Here is an 18,634-nt window from a genome sequence, read left to right as displayed (position 1 = left end):
GTTCTCTTCACAACTACCCTGTCCTGAGTAAGATATGTCTATTCTGTTCACACTCTAAACATCATATAATAAACTAACAGGTGCACCTTAATGCTTGTTGGGCAGATATGCAGAGTTACTACTCTTAGGATACCTGTGTTTAACTATGCCTACAAGGACATTTTATTCTTGAAATACTTAAGTAAAATGCTTAATACTTAAGCAATCACTCACTAAATGATAATCAAGATAGTCCTACCCCACATAAACACAAACTAGGTTTACAGATGTGCCTGGCCATGCTCAGATTGTTTCTGATGGTGCTGGGGACCCAAACTCAGGCCACCCCGCTTACACAGCAAACATTTAATCACTATCTTTTATACAAGATCAACTTGTATAAGATTCCATCCTTAATACTTCAATTTCCCAAAGTCAGAGGAGATGATTCAGTGGTTAAGAACAATATAAGAATCAAAGTGCTTTGCCTCAAGAGCCCAGCTGCTGAAGATACAACTCATTGTTAGTGTATTTGACCTAGCAAGTCGCAGGCCTTGAATTACTCCAGCACCACAAGTCAACTGAACAGTCAGCTTTTCTGGCTGCACTTGAACACAGCTAAGGAATACTTACTGACAATGTGCCCTGTTGTCTGAAAGGCAAGTTCTACTATGCTTTCATCTTGGTCTGAGGCAGCTAGATGGAATACGGAGAAAATATTCTTCCATCCTGAGCGAATATTTGCAGCCTGAGAATTAACCATCTGTGCTATACACCGTACAACCATATCTCGAATTGTTGGAGACCTAAAAGAGTAATGTAATTGCTTAAATTTGCATCCACATAAAATTCAACCCTTTTCTTTTTTAAAAATTCTTCTCTTCGGAGTAGAACATATTAAGCTATTACTGATATTTAACTAAAAAAGAAGAAAACATATTACCTATTTCGTTTCATTATATGTTCAAAAGGCCGTAAGAAATCCTTTTGGAATCTGAAATTTGCAAGTTCCCCTTTCTCTAAAAACTTCATTGATAACTGCCTCAGGGAGTCCACTGCAAATATGGCTACATCTTCATTAGGATTGCAACCAACCTGTAGGGCAGCAACAAGACCAAGATGCTAATGTCAGAGGCAAAACTATGGCTTTTCATTATTTCCTTACAAAAAAGCACAAAACAATCAGCAGAAGAAGATGAATCCTAGGTTCTTCACAGAGGCACCAGGATGCGAAAAATAGAAAACAGATATTTTAGTGAAACTGTCAAAAGTTTCAGCAATCATTTCTAAAAAGAAAGCAACTCAAAGTTTTTGCTTTTCTTAAAAAAAAAAAAGTATATGTGAATGTGCATTTGTGGCGTCTGTGTGTGTATTTGTACGTGTGTGCACATCCAAGGAAGTCGAGTAGAAAACAGTATTCATTCCTCCGAAACTTGAGTTTTAACTCTAGGTGATTGTGAGCTGCTAGACGTGGACACTGGGAGCTGGACTTGGGTCCGCTGCAAGAGCCACTCCTCTAGCCCTTCCTTTTCCTTTGTGAGACAGGATCTTGCTATACATGTAACCCAAGCTAACTCAACCTACCTAAAGCGCCGGTAATAAAAGTTTGTAAGACGATCCTGAAAGGTTTTCTACATTTAATTATACAACTGTAACAAACAACTGCTTAGAAGAAATAAAAATCAGATTATGACTAGGAAAATTTAAACAAAGAAAAATATTGCAAATGTAAACAAATACTATAATTACCCAAATACCTTATTGAAATGATCTCCAATAACTTCCCAAATGCGAGACCACTGCAGTCGTATTCTTCCCATGTTATAGTATGATATTTCTACTATTTTTTGTAGACTAAACATTCTTGGGTGTGTAGTGGAAAGCAATTCATCCATGGACACGGCACAGAGCCAACGAACAAAATCAACTAAAAAATAAACACATTTACATTTTAATCTTAATTTTAAAGCTTTTGAGCCAAAAGGAGGGAATAGGAGTAGAATAAATATTCACACTCACCAATAGCATTTCCATCTAGCCGTGTAGATCCCGTAAATATTCTGGGGAAAAAAGACAATTAAAAAACTTAAGAAGTCTTCCTTCTGTTATGCCAACTCAAAAGTAATGGCTTGGAGTATTAACAGTTCTTAGGTGTTATTCATCACACAGTACCAACAAGAGTTGTCTGAACTGTTCCTCCTTCCCACTTACATTCTGTACTCAGGAGTGTACAATGTAGCTTTACTTACGTTTCTACAAATATGAGGCAAGCACCTCATGGGGTTCTAAAGATAAGAAAATATGAACCTATGAAAGCAATGAGTTGGTCTACTAAGAAATTATGGGATTTCCAAATTTTACTGATAATCTACTAGTAGCCTTGAGCAAATGCTCTACCACTGAGTTATATGTATCTCAAACCCTAAGCAAGCTCTTAAGATAGTTATATTTTATTTTTATAAGCAATGTTCATTTGATTAGAAAATTTGTTTGGAACTTAAAAATGGCAAAAAATGACAAACACTCTCACTTTACCCAAGAACTGGCTGAAGCAGTTTCCTGATGATATTCAAGGGTTTGAGGAGAGGCTACAAGACTCAGTTTTGTGCAGCCTTCCTTCCTAAGCACTTTTCTGCATCACTGCCATAAGAGACTTCAGCACACACAAGTAGAACCTGTTCTTTTTACCAGGAACTGGCTTTTATGCAGCAGTATGAGGAGACTAAATATAACACTCCTCAAGTTAAAATTTCAAAACTAGATAGATATACATGATAAAGGGGAAACCTCAAAGGCAGAGCCAGCTCAAATATTAATCTTAAAAATACTGTACTAAGAGTAGTAGTTACCAATCACTGGGAAGTACTATCCTTGTATCATATATATATATATATACACACATACATATATATGTATATATATACTAGTTAATATATTCATATTCATTCAATAATCAATATGAGCTATTATAACGCAATGTCTGTAAGCAGAAAACTCATGCACTGAACTAGTAAGTGCCAGAGTCAAGATTCAAACTACAGCAGGCTGACTTCAAAGTCCCCTTAAATACTCTTTATACAGCATCATATTTACATGAATTAAACTTGCAGCAAACATTTTCAAGATATTCTAGTTTTTCTCTAACACAATCTGAATGTTTCACATATAACTAATGTTAATCTTCAGTGTAACAATAAGAAACAAAACAGATTGGCAAATGTAAAATCTCAGTTCCTGCTGTACTGTTCTTTTGGGTAAAACGAAGTAATTAAAAAATTTGGCAAAAACACAAGCCAGATGGTGGTGGCGCAAGCCTTTAATCTGAGATGCAGAGGCAGGTGGATCTCCGTAAGTTCAAGGTCAACCTGATTTACAGAGTGGGTTCCAGGACAGCCAGAGATACACAGAGAAACCCTGTCTCGGAAAAATAACAAAACGAAAAACAGAATAACCAACCCCCCCCAAAACCAAACTAAAACAAAACAAAAAGAAAAAAAAAAACCTTGGCAAAAAACAAACACGGGAGAACATCAAGAGACAAACACAGGAGAGCATCAAGAGAACTCCATACCACTTAGCACAATGGTTAGATTGAACCCAGAACATAAAATACAGAAAAACTACAAAGTTCTCATATCAACCAAAGTAAAAACTGCTAGACTGTGCACAAAAGCCAGCTGATTTCTCTCAAACTAGAAGTATTCTCATGGAAGGCAAAGCAGTAAACAAAACATACCAGAGTAAAATATTTAAACATTATAAAAGGACAAAAGTAAAGACAAAGACATAAGAAAGGATTTAACTGGAGAGAAAAAGAAGCAAATGGTAAAGTGTAGTGCAGAAAATGGAGACTCTGCAATCGCAGGGAAAGATGCAGGCTGTGATGATGGGAAAGACTGGAGAACAAGGCATGGACAGAGAACTACCATAGCAACTAGAGGCTCTGGAGACCCAGTCATGATGGTAGAAGGCAGGGGGATGTGCAACCCGAGAAAGGGTGTTGAAATTCCTACTCACTTTGGTAGCCTCTGAGGGGCCGCTCTATTTCTAGCCATGTTCCACTAAAACACAGCCATACTGCAGAGCACAGCAGCCTGCAGGCGCATTTACAGTCATGCCTTAACTTTTTCAAGGTTTTTGTAATAGTAAATAGATTGTCATAATGACAATAAAGATGACTTTCTATAAGACGGAAATATCATTTGAATGGAAGATAGCCTGGGAGCAAAAATGGCAATTACTACCCAGCTCTGAAGCTGAATAGAGGAAGAAGGGATCTGGACAGACCCACAGGCATGTTCTACACCCCAGATTTCTCTATGAATGAGAGAACAAAACAGACACTGTAAACATCAATACAGAACTAGCCGGTTGTGAGAATGAGCAACTTATTCAAACCCTTCTGTTCCAATTTTCTCATTTGTAAATTGAGGACAATAACACTCAGCTCTTGCTAACCTAAATAATGATAAAAAAAATAATACATGTCAAAGACCCTGTACGTCACAAGTCTTCACGCCAAATACAAGATGATAGACAGTATTTCTAGAATCTACACAAGGAAGATAACAAAACAAACAAACAAGCAAAACACCCAACACCAAACACTAGGAATTTGTTTCAAGAAAGAAGTTCCAGAAAGCACTTTCAGGGTTAGGAGCACTGACAAATCCAGTTGTTTGTACTTGGGAAAGTGCTCTACGGATGGAGTGCTCATGTAAGAGCTTGAGGACCTTTTAGATCCCCAGCTCATGTAAGTAAAATCCAGGCGCAGCTGCAACCTATAACATCAGCACTGGAGGTGGAAAGAGAATCCTCTGTTACACTAGCCAAAGTGGTGAGCTCCAGGTCAACCAATGAGAGACTGTTTCAAAAAATAAGGTTGAAAAAAGACACTTGATACGTGGGTATGCCCAAGTATGCTCCACCCCAACCCGCCACTGTTTTATCTGAAGTAAATAATGAATCAGTCTGAGTCTCAAGATCAGCAATCAAAGGCTGTCTGAAAGCTTCAAACATAAGTAGTTTTAACAAATTTGAATACCAGTATTGTAAAATGTGGTTTCATTTTTGAGAGCAATTACCTGGAAAAAAGGAACCATCAAAAGACTGCTATAAAATATGGTTCTATTTGCTGTGCATTTTAAAGTAATATTCTATAGTGAAATAGTATGTAGTTTCTTTTAGAAAACAAGCTAAAAAGGGAATACCTAGAAATGTATAGAATGCAAAAAAATTTAAAGACCTTTCCAAAGAAGCATATAATGAGAATTTCCAGGAAAATCCATTCACTTTATCCAGCATGCTGTTTTACACCACTTACCTAGAAAGATAAACTAAGCTTAATTTCCAAGGGTTAAAAAAAGGGGATAATTTTCTAGAGAGATTTGTGAGTTTTTAAATCAAGAATATTTCCTTAATAGTTCCAGTACCAATTGTAACACAGTTTTATGCAATTAAAATCATTACTGTATTTTACAATTGGAGAACCAAAATTAAAGGTACATAATCATCTAAATCACAGCATGTCACAAAATAGTCTTATATTACTTTTTAAATTTTTCTTTTCTTTTTAAACAAGGTGCAAAATAGTGCTGAAGGGGAGGAAGTGAACACCTTACCTATCCACAGCAACCACAACACTCTGAGAGCTGGTTTCGCCAATAGACTCCTGAATACTTGCTATCTGCTTCCAGTCCACATTTCCTCCAACTGCCACACATAAGAGAGTATGTGCCATTTCAGTTAGGAAACAATTCAAGGAAAGAATGCACTTAGCGCTCTAAGTGTTCTAAAACACATTTCTAAAGTCAGGTACTTAACTAATAAAAGCAAGGACACACACACTCAGTGACATGTACTACATAATATATAAAACATACTTGCAAGGGTTACACAAATTAAAACCACTATGAATTTAGATCACAAAATTGGTGGTACCGGGCAAAATTTTCCTTAATTTTTAAGAAGTGCGACACCAAGAAATGCAGCAGCTCTACTGACTTCTGTAGATGGTTCTGGTCAGGCAGCAGAATTCTGTTAATCTCCAACCTCTTATATAAGAGTTTATTCAACATTCTCTATATATTTTAACTATCCACTCCTTCCAAAACTATTTCATATTAGACAGCAAAACAACATCCTTAGTTTTATTTTAAACTGTACTTTAGGATTATCTTTGGTATGCACCCTGACTACTTTTATGTCAGTTTGACACAAACTAGTCATTTGGGAAGAGGGAACCTCAACTGAGAAAATGCCCAGACCAGATTGGCCTGCGGTGTGCTTTCATGATTGATGACTGATGTGGGAGGCCCAGCTCACTGTGGGCGGTGCCACCTCCTGGTTGGTAGTCCTGGGTGCTGTAAGAAAGCAGGCAGAACAATCTATGGGGATCAAGTCAGTAGTAAGCAAACTTCCTGTATGGTTCCTGCGTCATGATGTTCGGGCCTCCAGGTTCCTTACTCGAGTTCTTGCCCTGAATTCTCTGAAAGTGGTAATATAAAATAAGCCCTTTCCTCCTCAAGTTGTTTTTGGTCATGGTATTTTATAATAGCAACAGAAACCCTCACCAAGACAGAAATTGTTACCAGAAGTGGTAAATCACTTTAACAGACCTGACCATGCTGTTTTGGGGAAGGATTGTGGAAGAAAACTTGGTCTGGAAAAGCCACTGAGTTTTCAAAGCTTTAGCGAGCTGTTGTGGTCACTAAGAACAATGATGAGAGCAGGACCAATGATGGGGATCTGGAGGTCTCAGAGGAAAGTTTGAAAGCCCCTTTCAGACTGCTGGACTGTTTGTGTGACACTCTGTATTAAGAATCTGTGTTATCTGGAGATGGAGATGACAACAAACCATGCCAGTCAGTTGAGCTGAGAAAGCAGTAATGGTTAGGAAGAATCCAGAATCACTGAGGTACCATCTTCTGATAAGTGTGTCCTCAGGGTCCACACACAGAGGAAGCTAAAGTTGTATCTTATACTGACAGTTGAATTTGGAAATAGCGAAGAGTCTTCCAGGTGGTATCACTTTTAAAGGCATTAAGGGACCAACATAAGTGCTGAGGCTTAGCACTGAGAGGTCAGGGAGACCAATTAGTGATGGGGCAGCCTCAGCTGAGCAGAAGCCCAGGGTTGAAGGTGCCATCGAGAGAGGCTGAGCTGGTGTGGCGGCAATAGAGGCCCTGGAAAGGTTCCAGAAGTGGTGTATGTAGACTTGCAGCAGAGACCTGGCCACCAAGGACAGCAGCAGTGTGGAGCATAGCTGGTCTGAGACCACAACACTACAGGTACTGTGAATTGCAGAGAGCGTCCAAGCCTTTTGGAACTTAGAAGACCTTGGGTAAATCCCCGGCACTGGACACCAAGTTATTCATACTAATGGAGTTTGGTTTTGCTCGATTTGGTTGTGACTGTGCCCTGGTTCTTCCTTCTTGGAATAAGAAGGTATGTAACAATTTTTTTTTTTTTTTTTTTTTTTTTTAGTTTTTCGAGACAAGGTTTGTTTCTCTGTAGCTTTGGAGCCTGTCCTGGAACTAGCTCTGTGGACCAGGCTGGACTTGAACTCACAGAGATCCGCCTGCCTCTGCCTCCCAAGTGCTGGGATTAAAGGCGTGCGCCACCACTGCCCGGCGGTATGTAACATTTTTAATTTTACATTGAGATCATTAGATCTGTTTTTCACATCTACGTATTTCTTTTCCTACGTAGTTCAGGCTCTCTCAGTCTCAGTCCTAGGTTGATGGAAGTTCTCAGACTTACTTCCCTCTACAATCTCTTCATTCTTTCACAAGACCAAAACTCCTAAATCATCACCGTCCTTTTATTTACTATGTTAGGGTAGAAATTCTTCAGCTGTCATTTAAGTACTCCTCTTTAACATTTTAATCAGTATGTGTCTGCCATCACATGTGAATGAAGTGATTTCATTCAATTGTTCTCATTTATCTTATTTAGCAAAGTACTATGGGGGGGGGGCAGAGGCAGGTCGATCTCTGAGTTCAAGTGCAGTCAGGGCTATACAGAGAAACTCCATCTTAGAAAAACAAAGAAAGAAGTAAATAACTAAGTAAATAAAAAATATAAATAAAAAATATTTGGGAGAAAAATTTTACTTGTACTACACTTAAAAATGGTTTTTATTTCTATGCATATTGTATAATTATTTGCATCGATTTGTTTCTATTTGATATTATAAGCAGTCTAGAGATTATTTAAAGTTCACAGCAGGGTATGTGTTGGTTATATGGATATACTATACTCTTTATGGAAGGAACTTGAACAGCCAGGATTTAAGTACCTCCAGAAGCCCTGGATTCAAATCCCCAGACACTAAAGCATGAATGTCAGAACAGTCCTGGAATGGAGTCATGTGAGAATTGAGTGCTTGTGAGAATGCTCCAACAACCTCAGCTTCTTCAAAACGTGAAATTGCTCTTGGAATGTGTTTTCATGCTCCTCCCAAGAGTAGCAGATAGCACTGTGCTTACTTCAGATTTTTGTTCTTGTTATTTTAATTAAATGTTTAGACTATCTTTTATTTGCCACAGGAGGCTTGTCCTTGTGCTTACGGACAGCTTGAACACACGAGAACTTACTCAGGTGGCCTTTTTTAACCTTCTGGTATTAACTATCTGAGGCTCTGAATAAAGTTGGCTACTGCATGAGACTTTAGTCTACCTCATTTATCGGCTCCTATGGGGGGGGGGATATGCAATCACCCTGAGTTTGCATTTGCATTAATAAAATTAATCTTGGGTTGTGAGGCTACCTTAGCAACTAGTTGACAGAAGGTGATCACAGAGCCTCAGAGGGCATCTGGGAGAGATAGAGACAAGAAGGTGGGGTTTGGACTGGTGCATTTTCTGGTTTGGCAATGCAGAAGCACAGGTCCTTCTGAGACTACAACAAGGAAAAAAGTTAGCTAACTGCAACCCAATGTCTTTGAGCTAGAAGATTTTTTGCCCCAGCCTTTCAACCTTGAGTCTTATTTATAAATAGAACGACAGAGATTTAGTTAAAGCTACCTTTAAAGGCAGCGACATAGCCAGTGCCTGTGGGACTGGTCTAAGACTGGTCTAAGTGGCCAGGCCATTACTACAGAAGCAGGCCCGTAACTGCAGAGTTGTAACTGCTGGCTGAAATAGCAGCTGATGAAGGTGCAGCCATTGTGAAGAGGTTAAAACATAGGCTCCATTCTCCCAGGTCCCACTGCCTCTACAGCCGTGAGTAATGACTAAGATTTCATAGGATGTGTGATGTGTGAATGCTGATTAATACAGAAAAACAGTAGCTTAAAGTGGCTCAGCTGGTATATATACACGCAGCTTTTCCAGCTTGAATTCTAAGTAGAGCACCTGCTCAACAGAGCATCTGCTGTGTGTGTGAGCACTGGCGAGAGCTGACTACCTGCTACTCAGGCTGGGTGGAAACCAATGACCTCCAAGAGAGGCCTCTGCTCACAAGAGCCCAAGTCAGCAGCAGTTTTCTTAAAGCACAGACAGAAACAAAAGCCTGACAGACCAGAAATGAGTTGAGAATAGAGAAAATCCAAAAGAGAACTATGACATAGATAGAGTTTACACAAAAAGCAGACATGATGGCTCACCTCTGTAATCTTGAAGGTGGAGGTAAGAGAATCACAAGTCTGAGGCAGCCAGACTTTCTACTTCACACTCTGCTATGGAATCCCTGAGAGACAGCCAGACTGTATTGCTAAATTATATCAGAATGAACTACCCAGAAACTAATTTTACTTAATCCAACCTGAAATCAAAACATGGTCCTAGTCCTTTATCTTTTCCTGAAGATACACTTTCAGATTTGAAACTATTTTAGATTTCCTAAGGACTGCTAACAATAACTGAATTACTGCAGGATAAATATAGGAAGTGTTCACAATATAATGTTATGTTACAAAGTCTTAAAAAATAAACACTGCTGACTCCCTGGTATATCCCTTACTGTTCTACTCAAGTCCAGTTTCTGGATGGCTGGAGGTGGAGTGGGGAGGACAGTCAGACACTACTCTCTGGTCTCTGATGCACTGGGCATTGGGCTGAGTCCTCGTGTATAAATTCTTATGTAGTTCTAACAATCTACAATTACATGACATCTTTAGTTTGCAACGGTGGAAGCTGAATCTAGAACTAACTTAGCTAGCGTCTAACTGTAAAAGAAGTAGAGAGTAACTCAAACCCAGAAGCACAGAAGTCAAGGTCAACGTCTCGGTTTCCTCCCTGGGGACCTCCCTCCATTCCTGACTGAAAATGTACCATCTTTCATTTTTTTGGCATCTACTTTTGCTAATGTTTTCATTTGTGCTACTGGCCACTCTAAGCTCTTCTGAAACCTTGGGGAAGAGGTTCCATCCTGACGACAGTTTGGGTAACCTACACAGTGGCTTTGAAATGTCTGCGTGGGAACCGTTTCTCTAGTTGCCCCAATTATCTATTATTTTATACTAGCCTACACATGTACGTTACTTGCCTAGTCTTAAAAGCAAGTTGAGTGTATCCTTCTCATAGTCACAAGGAAGAAACTAAGTAGCATTTAATATTGTAAATCAGACCAACTGAAAAAGACTAATTTCCTACTTAGTCATCTTGCTTTTCTCTATTACATTAGGCAAAGGGCAATTTATCTCATTTCTCTAATTATATTTCATTGGCACAATAAAAATTACATAACCCAGAGGTTTAAAAACAAATTTTGATATTTTCTAAAAATAATTTAAAAACCCCTCACCAAGTCCCAGACCGACAAATTCATCAGGGGCCTGATCTTTGGTTCCAGTGAGTGACCCTTCTCTGCCCCTCACTGTCCCGGAAATGTAGCGAGGCTTCACTCCAGTTCCTATAAGCTGTGCCAGCTCCAACTGACTGATACACTTCAGGATCTTTAGTATAAAAGGAAAAAAAGGGAGGTTTTAACAATATATATCTTAAAATATATGCAGTTAGGATTTAAACACATATTACATTATAAATCATTACCAAATGCTGTTTATTTAAAATATATTAAATTATTTTCCACACTTAAGCCTACTAGTGGTAGAATATTTAGCATCAACTCATTTTAGAAATTGAATTGCAAAGTTAAAAGAATTTCTACCTCATGCCATGAGTTTCCTAAATAATTTCCATCAGTGTGAGCCACTGTGATGAGTGTTTTTATTGTGTCGATATTCTTCTGTTTCATTTCAGTAATTCCAGAACTCACTGTAAGTAAGGTAAATCTGGCTAGTGCTTGGACATATGCATCTCTTTCCAACTACAAAAAAAAAGGAAAAATTTTATTTACATGGTTGAAAATACAGAATACTGACTGACCTCTAATTCATGTTGAACAAACTGTCTATGTGTTTAGTAAATTTTAACAGACATGCCATGGATTACAAACAAAACTAAAAAAAAATTAATCTTAAAATAAGGCAGTTAGTTCATAAATTTCTTAAATCTAGACACCATTTGAAGTACCAATTCAATGAGATTTTCAGTAGTCAACAAATGAATTCATACAGTGACAACAAATTTACTGAAAAAGATTTTTCAATTAGATTAGCAAAAACCTGCTTTATGAATTTGTTCATTTTTTCCCTCTACAGCTGGGCTGTATTTTGTAATATACTAAATCATAACATTCACAATGAATTAAATGGGTTAAGAAAAAAAATGAATCTAGCTAAAAGTCATCCTTAAAGTCCATAAAGTCCTACAAAGGCTGCTTTCATGGAAAGTTATGTTAGGTACTTGGTGTGGCAATATCTTGTTTGTACTCTAACAAATAAAGCTTGCTAGAGGATCAGGGTGCTGAGCTAACCATTAGTTAATCAAAGAGGCCAAGCAGTGGTGGTAGCCTTTAATCCCAGCAATCCCAGCACGTGGGAAGCAGAGGCAAGGGGATCTCTGTGAGTTCAAGGCCAGCCTGGTCTACAGAGCGAATTCCAGGACAGATTCCACAGCTACACAGAGTCACTGGTAACCAGCGGGGCTGTGGCTGCTACTTTACTTCTTTCATCTTTCAGCATTTACCCCAGTATCTGACTCCAGGTTTTTATTGTTAAGACCAATTAGAATTCATACTACAATTTGGTTCTTTTAAAGACAACTAGTTCTGAGGCTTAGGCCAAAAGGTATCTAAAACAAATACAATGCCTAGAAAAATGCCATACAGAATTGCTCTGAAAGAGCTTCTCAGACATTATTCATTTAATCCCATCACAAATGTGAAGTTGGTTTTTAAGGAAGTCAGGAAAAAAATACCAAGTGTTGAACGCTACTGATGGCATGTGTTTTCCAAACCTGCCACGAAAGTAAAATTCCATTACCTGGATGCTGAAAATGCACGCAATTCTGATCGCACATCTTATCCCTTCCAGGCAAAGAGAGGCTACTTCAGTATCATCACAGTCTTGTAGACCCACACTGAAAGCGGCCAGAAAAGGAGTCCAAGCCAGCTAGAAAAATTAAAAATTTAAAATATACCATGAACATCAAGTGGTAATTGAGAATCTTGGTACAGTATGTGTGAAAGCTTTCTTAAAGAAAGGATAAAATTATGTATCTTGAACTTAAAAAAAAATGGAAATGATCATAAATTCAGTAATAACCACAGGCTTATTTTAAGAACAGTAGTTATAAATTATTCACAACAATGAAAACATAGGAATAGTTAACATTCATATAAAGTCGTATCACTGACTTAAAATTAATTTCTCTTTGCAGGTGCTGACCTTTGCAATAACCCTGACTCTAGCTCCAATACAATACTGAGTCATTTTCCTACTTGCAACAAGTGGCCCTAGTTTTCTCAAAGCCTGCTCTGTAAACATCATACAGCCTTTCTTTTACTATTAAGTACTTATATTAAGAAGCTGTATTTGATTCCTAGTTGGACAGTATTTTAAAATATTTACTCATCTGGAGGCTCTGGTCCACATCTATAATCTGAGCTTCAGACATGGAGTCAGGACTGTGAGTTCAAGGATGATCTGAGATAACTGACGAGACAATTTCTCAAAAAGTAAAGAACTTGGTAGAGTAGCTCAATGGTAGAGTACTCACTTAGCATAGATAACAAACAACAGAAATCCACATGACTCTGAAACATCTGATAAGAGTTATGTTGCTTTTTAATAGTTCATTGAGCAGCAAAGCTGTAAGTATATAAAGTTACAAAGATGAAAATATTTTACCAGTGTCTTATAGATATGAAGAGATTAATTTTTATAGGGTCATGAAACTTGTAGCACTTCTAAGAAACACAAGTTCCTTGGAGTTTTCTTTTAAAGTCCAGAAAGATTAAAGGCAAACGATAAAATCTGTGCACAGCACACAAGCTGCAGCACCTTGGTTCTTCCTCAGCCTCACTCTACAACACTTGAAGATGCTGCTCTCAGATAATGTGCAAGCATCAAGAACAGTATTTATCGATCAAATTATACCTAAATAATACTCAGTAGATAGTAAAACTATTGTTTGTTCATAACTGCATAAATCTCCCTAAAATAAGATTTAGCAAGATATAAAATGTTCTCATGCATATGCTTATATCTGGTAATATCATAAACCACATTCTAGAAAATTACAAATTTACTTTCTAGTCCTGTCCCCCAACCAACTTATTTACTGAGGAATTATAAGCCAAGAACTTTACTAGATATTAGAAATGAACATAGTCTCTTCCCTCATGAAATAATGCTTACATTAAAAAAATGTGTGATCAAAAATTTCAACATTTTGAAACATTAGACCTTATACCCTAATTTGGACAAAGAAATAATAGAGAATATGCTTGAACTCACTGGCCCAGGAAAAAAGTTCCAGAATAGGACTGAGATAGGACAGGCATTAATCAACAGCTAATAACTAGGACCACGTGACACTAAAAGGCTTCTGTACAGCAAAGGACACCTTTATTCAAGAAGTGGAAGCCTACAGAAGGAGAAAAAACTTTCTTTTTTTTTTTTTTTTTAAATATTTATTTATTTATTATGTATGCAATATTCTTTCTGTGTGTGTGCCTGAAGGCCAGAAGAGGGCACCAGACCTCATTACAGATGGTTGTGAGCCACCATGTGGTTGCTGGGAATTGAACTCAGGACCTTTGGAAGAGCAGGCAATGCTCTTAACCGCTGAACCATCTCTCCAGCCCCCGAGAAAAAACTTTCTACCAATTATCCATCTGTCAGAGGGTTAGCATCTAGTATATATGAAGAACTAAAAAAATTGATCAAAAAATCCAATTGAAAAATGTGGCACAAAAAAAAAAAAAAAAACCCAGAATTCTCAAATGGCAGAGAACACTTAAAGAAGTGTACAATATCCTTAGTCACTAGGGAAATGCAAATTAAAGTTACTTTGAGATTTTATCTTATATCTGTCAGAATGGCCAACATTAGTTTTTAAAAAAAATGACAGTTCACACTGGTAAGGACGTAGGGTAAAGGGAATGCTCATGCATGGCTGATGGGGGTGAAAACTTACAGCCACTATGGATATCATTGAGACAGTTCCTTAGGAAGTTAGGAATCAATCTACCAAAACCCAGCACTACCACTTTTGGAATATAGCCAAAGAATGCTCCATCCTGCCACAGAGATACTTGCTTATCCATCTCTATTGTTGCTCATTCAAAATAGACATCAGAAACAGCTTAGATGTCTGCCAACGGATGACTGGCTAGAGAAAATGTGATACACTTATACAATAGAATATTATTTAGCTGTTAAGAAAAATGAAATTGTGAGCTTTGCAGAAAAATAGATAGGATTAAAAACAATCATTCTGAATGAGATAACTCAGACCCAGAAAGTCAAGTTTTGTCTCATATAGGATGTTAGTTCTATACTTTATATATGTCTGTTTCATTTAGAAAAACAAACCTACAGAGGTTAGGTAGCTGGTGAAGGACTAGTGGGGTAGAACTAGTCCAAGGGATGGAACTAGAGTATAGTGAAAAATGGGGAAAGTCAGAATAGGAGGATTAAATGGGGCAATGGTGGAAGGGCAGGGTGGAGGAAATATGGAGGGGGATAACAAACACTAAAGGCCCTGTGAAAAGCTATACGGAAATCTACCTATTTCCTAAATGTATGTACATATATAAAAGGAGTTTAAATGGAATTAACCATATAATGGGGAATAATACCCCAACTAGACATTATAAACTACTAAATACAACACACAGTACCAGGAATGGGGTCCATATATTTTAGTTGTTGGCTAATGTGATGCCACAGGATCCCTATCCCTCACACCCCAAATGTCACAGGCTACTGACAATACTATTGCTTACCCTCCACAACCTGACAGTTAAAACCCTATCACTGAAGACACCACACACTTACGTCACAGAGAAGGAAAAATATAGCTAGTGTTGAACTGGAAGCCTCAACCCGAATGGTAAGTGTTTACAGTGCTGGAAGGTGCTAGATTTGCTACTGGAAGAGAAAAGTACTTCTTACCCAGCTACAATAGAGACCTGCCTAGCAAGGTATGCTCACTAGTGCATCAGTGGCATGGACGTTATAGGAGTAACCAACCACTTTTTAAAAACTGGATTTAAGGCCAACTCCATGAGATAGAATGCATACTGACACTGTCAATAAAGTCAAGAAGCTAAGACTAGATCTAGATAATGGGTTTTAGGGGACAACTCCTACCATTACTCTGCTAAATGAACATAGCAACAAAGTGACTCCTGATAACATATTGCAACATCCAGACATAAGTGCATTATTCAACCTTCAACAAAGAAGCTTCTTCTTGTAGCATAAGGATCAAAACTCGCAAACATGCAGAGCATAAGAGACTCTGAAATGTTCAGTTTGAAATGGAATGTCTATATGACAGCTCCCTCCCCCATAACATTAGGGATCTAAGTGGAAGAGGGATCAAGAAGAGCCAGAAGTGGTGGATGACTTCAAGGAAACAGTGTTTTCCAGACACAAAAGTGCATACGCACATATGAATGTACAGACTGTGACAGTGTGCACAAAACCTGTACAAACTCAAGCCAGACAAAAATCACAGCACAGTGGAAGAATAGTGCTCATGAAGTCCTACCCTCAAGTCATGAAGCTATTTGCAATTGATAGCTTCTTGGAGAGGGCAAAGTTAGTTTCCTTCAATGAAATGACGGTGGTATATCAATTACATTGCAGAGAAGGCATTCCCATCTGTTTCCTAATGTACGAGCTAGTGTTCAGTTCTACTCAGAACCCCCGTATTAACTCTGAGAATAGAAGTGCCGACGAGAATCTGAGCTTCAGGATCACTTTGAAATTGAGATGAATACCAAAGACTTAGGAATAAATCATTTATAATGGAAAAAACAAGCCAAGGATTACTGACCAATCTCTAAAGCTTTCTATTTCTCATTTCTGAAATTATATCCTTACCAATTACTTACATTGCATACCACCTTTCACTTTCTTTAATAAAGAGATAATTTATATTAATTAGGTTCTAAACAACCAGGGGATATCTTCTAGGTCAAACAGACTATTATTATATTTTTAAAATATGCTAAGCAAAATTATATATAAATATATACTATAGCAAAGTTACCAGTAATTCTAACCTTAAACATGGGCCTCACATGCTCCAAGTGTGTTGCACTTGTAAAAGGCGCTTGAACATGGCTCACAGCTTCCATGAGTGCTTTAGCTGTCTTGGCCATCTGTTCCATTTCTAAATTATACAGAAGTCGTCTTTGCTTTTCACTGGCTACATCTGAAATAAGAAATATTACCATTTAAAATAGAAAGTACTTTAAGATGACACTTTTAAAGTAAATGCCAGTAATTAACATTAATTAATAATAGCCCTAAGAATCTAGACAGTATGATCTGTTTGATTCTATGTACATGAAGTATCTGAAACAGGTAAACCCAGAGAGACAGAGTAGACTGGTGCTGGCCAGGGCAAAGGCAGACAAATGTTTTAGTCTTAGCCAGAGGAGATGGATGTACTGCACTGTAAACATACTAAATGCCAACAGAACCATCCAATTTACCTATTTATTGACTGATTGATAGTCATGCTAAAGGTCCTGCTCATGCTAGCTAAGTGCTATACCACTGAAATTTCTCCCTTTGAATTTTCACTTTTTTAAAGGGTAAACTGCACCTTGAGGATGGTAGAGTACTGGACTAATAAATAGTTAGGAGTAAGTGAAAACCTCAGAGTACAACACTCAAAATTAAAGTATCAAGGAAAGGAACCAAACACAGGACAGGAGAACAGAAGAGAGGTAAACACACTGGTATTTGTCCTCAGCAAAACAAAACAAAAACAAAAACAAAAAAAAAACGAAAATAGCACTGCCCTGACCCTCCTAAGTAATTTTAGCATTGCCAGCACACCACTTCTTCCCCTATCAGTCAGGTTTCTCACTGACTTCACCTATCAGAGATATAATGAAGAAGAGAAAAATGTATGGTATTGGGGTGTTATACTCTAGGCCAAATGAAACCAAAGCAGGAAACAGACATTTGCTTAAGCATAAGGTGAAGGTTTAAAACACCAACGCTAGAAGAAAAGCACCACTGCAGTGCTGACTTTTACTCGATACTGGAGTAGACTAAGAGCCAATGGTACCCAGCTCAGTATCTGTCTTTTCCACTTATCTCTTAGGTTTTATAAGTAGTTGTCATTGCATAGATTTCAAGCAACGTAATTCTTTTTTCTCTATTTTTACATATAAGTAAATGTTAAAAGTAGATGTGATGAGAGAAGGTAGAGGCAGGACTACGTAGGTAGGTATGACTACTAGAGAAAAAATAATTCTGATTATTTCTCCTAATCTGTCTGTGCTTGAGTTTCCTTGTCTATAAACAGAGAAAATTTCTTAATATTCTTTCTGAATATTAAAATAGACAAAGGATAAGGCCAGTTTTACTCCACTGACATTATCTCCTTAATGCCCTGGGTTCTTACAATTCTAAAATTTCAAAACAGATTTATCCTAAAAACCTATCAATTGCCTCATGTTAAAAATATTTTGCTACCAATAATATGTTCAAATTGATATTTCACTCCAAGTAAAAGTGCTTAGAAAGGGTAGAATCTTCTTTCTGAACGAGAAACATTCTAGAGCCATTATAACACTCATAGGCCCAGGCATGCCCATCCTGTAGTCAGAGCTAAGCTTGAATTAAACACCACTGTCTACATGTATATAGAATATCTAGAGCAGTGCTGGGTTCCTAGTACTGTTAGACAGAGGAGTCAACAGCATTCTAATACAGTCTGACATAGTCACCCTCATCACTGATACTACAACTTTTCCTACTTCTTCTAGTCATGCCCACACCCAGCTTCCATGTTATGTGTTATGGTTTAATTTTAAAAAAGACAGAATTATGTTGCTTATCGATGATGAGAAAGCAGAAGAATTTTTATTTTTTAATTTTATGTGAGAGTTTTGCGTATGTCTGTTTGCCATATGCATGCCTGGTACCCAAGTAAGGCAGAAGAGTCCGATCCCCTTACAGTAGTTACAGATGGTTGTCAGTAATTATGTGGGTGCTGGGAACCAAACCCAGATATTCTGGAAGAACAGCAAAATGCTTTTAATTTTTGAGCCATCTCTTCAGTGTCCTCTAAGCAATTTCTTTAATTTCCAAATCCCTGCTGAGATGAACTGATGA

General features: G+C 37.8%; 1 protein-coding gene across 2 annotated transcripts in view; it reads right to left on the bottom strand.

Annotated features, from left to right (window-relative positions):
* Arfgef1 (ADP ribosylation factor guanine nucleotide exchange factor 1) overlaps positions 1-18,634 on the bottom strand; it is a 109,252-nt gene that overhangs the window by 32,373 nt on the left and 58,245 nt on the right. For both annotated transcript variants that reach the window (XM_050142024.1, XM_050142023.1), the window contains exons 19-27: positions 16,564-16,715; positions 12,308-12,436; positions 11,092-11,250; positions 10,726-10,876; positions 5,601-5,691; positions 1,999-2,039; positions 1,737-1,906; positions 923-1,074; positions 613-785 (exon numbers count right to left, since the gene is read on the bottom strand). In XM_050142024.1, coding sequence (XP_049997981.1) covers positions 613-785; positions 923-1,074; positions 1,737-1,906; positions 1,999-2,039; positions 5,601-5,691; positions 10,726-10,876; positions 11,092-11,250; positions 12,308-12,436; positions 16,564-16,715 — 1,218 coding nt within the window. The remainder of the gene's footprint in view (positions 1-612; positions 786-922; positions 1,075-1,736; positions 1,907-1,998; positions 2,040-5,600; positions 5,692-10,725; positions 10,877-11,091; positions 11,251-12,307; positions 12,437-16,563; positions 16,716-18,634) is intronic.

Source organism: Alexandromys fortis, unplaced genomic scaffold (assembly GCF_014885135.2).
Source record: "Alexandromys fortis isolate MF-2015 unplaced genomic scaffold, M_Fortis_MF-2015_v1.1 scaffold_41, whole genome shotgun sequence".
Classification (NCBI taxonomy): Eukaryota; Metazoa; Chordata; class Mammalia; order Rodentia; family Cricetidae; genus Alexandromys; species Alexandromys fortis.
Note: the sequence above shows the minus strand (reverse complement) of the source record. Positions and strands in the feature narration are given on the sequence as shown.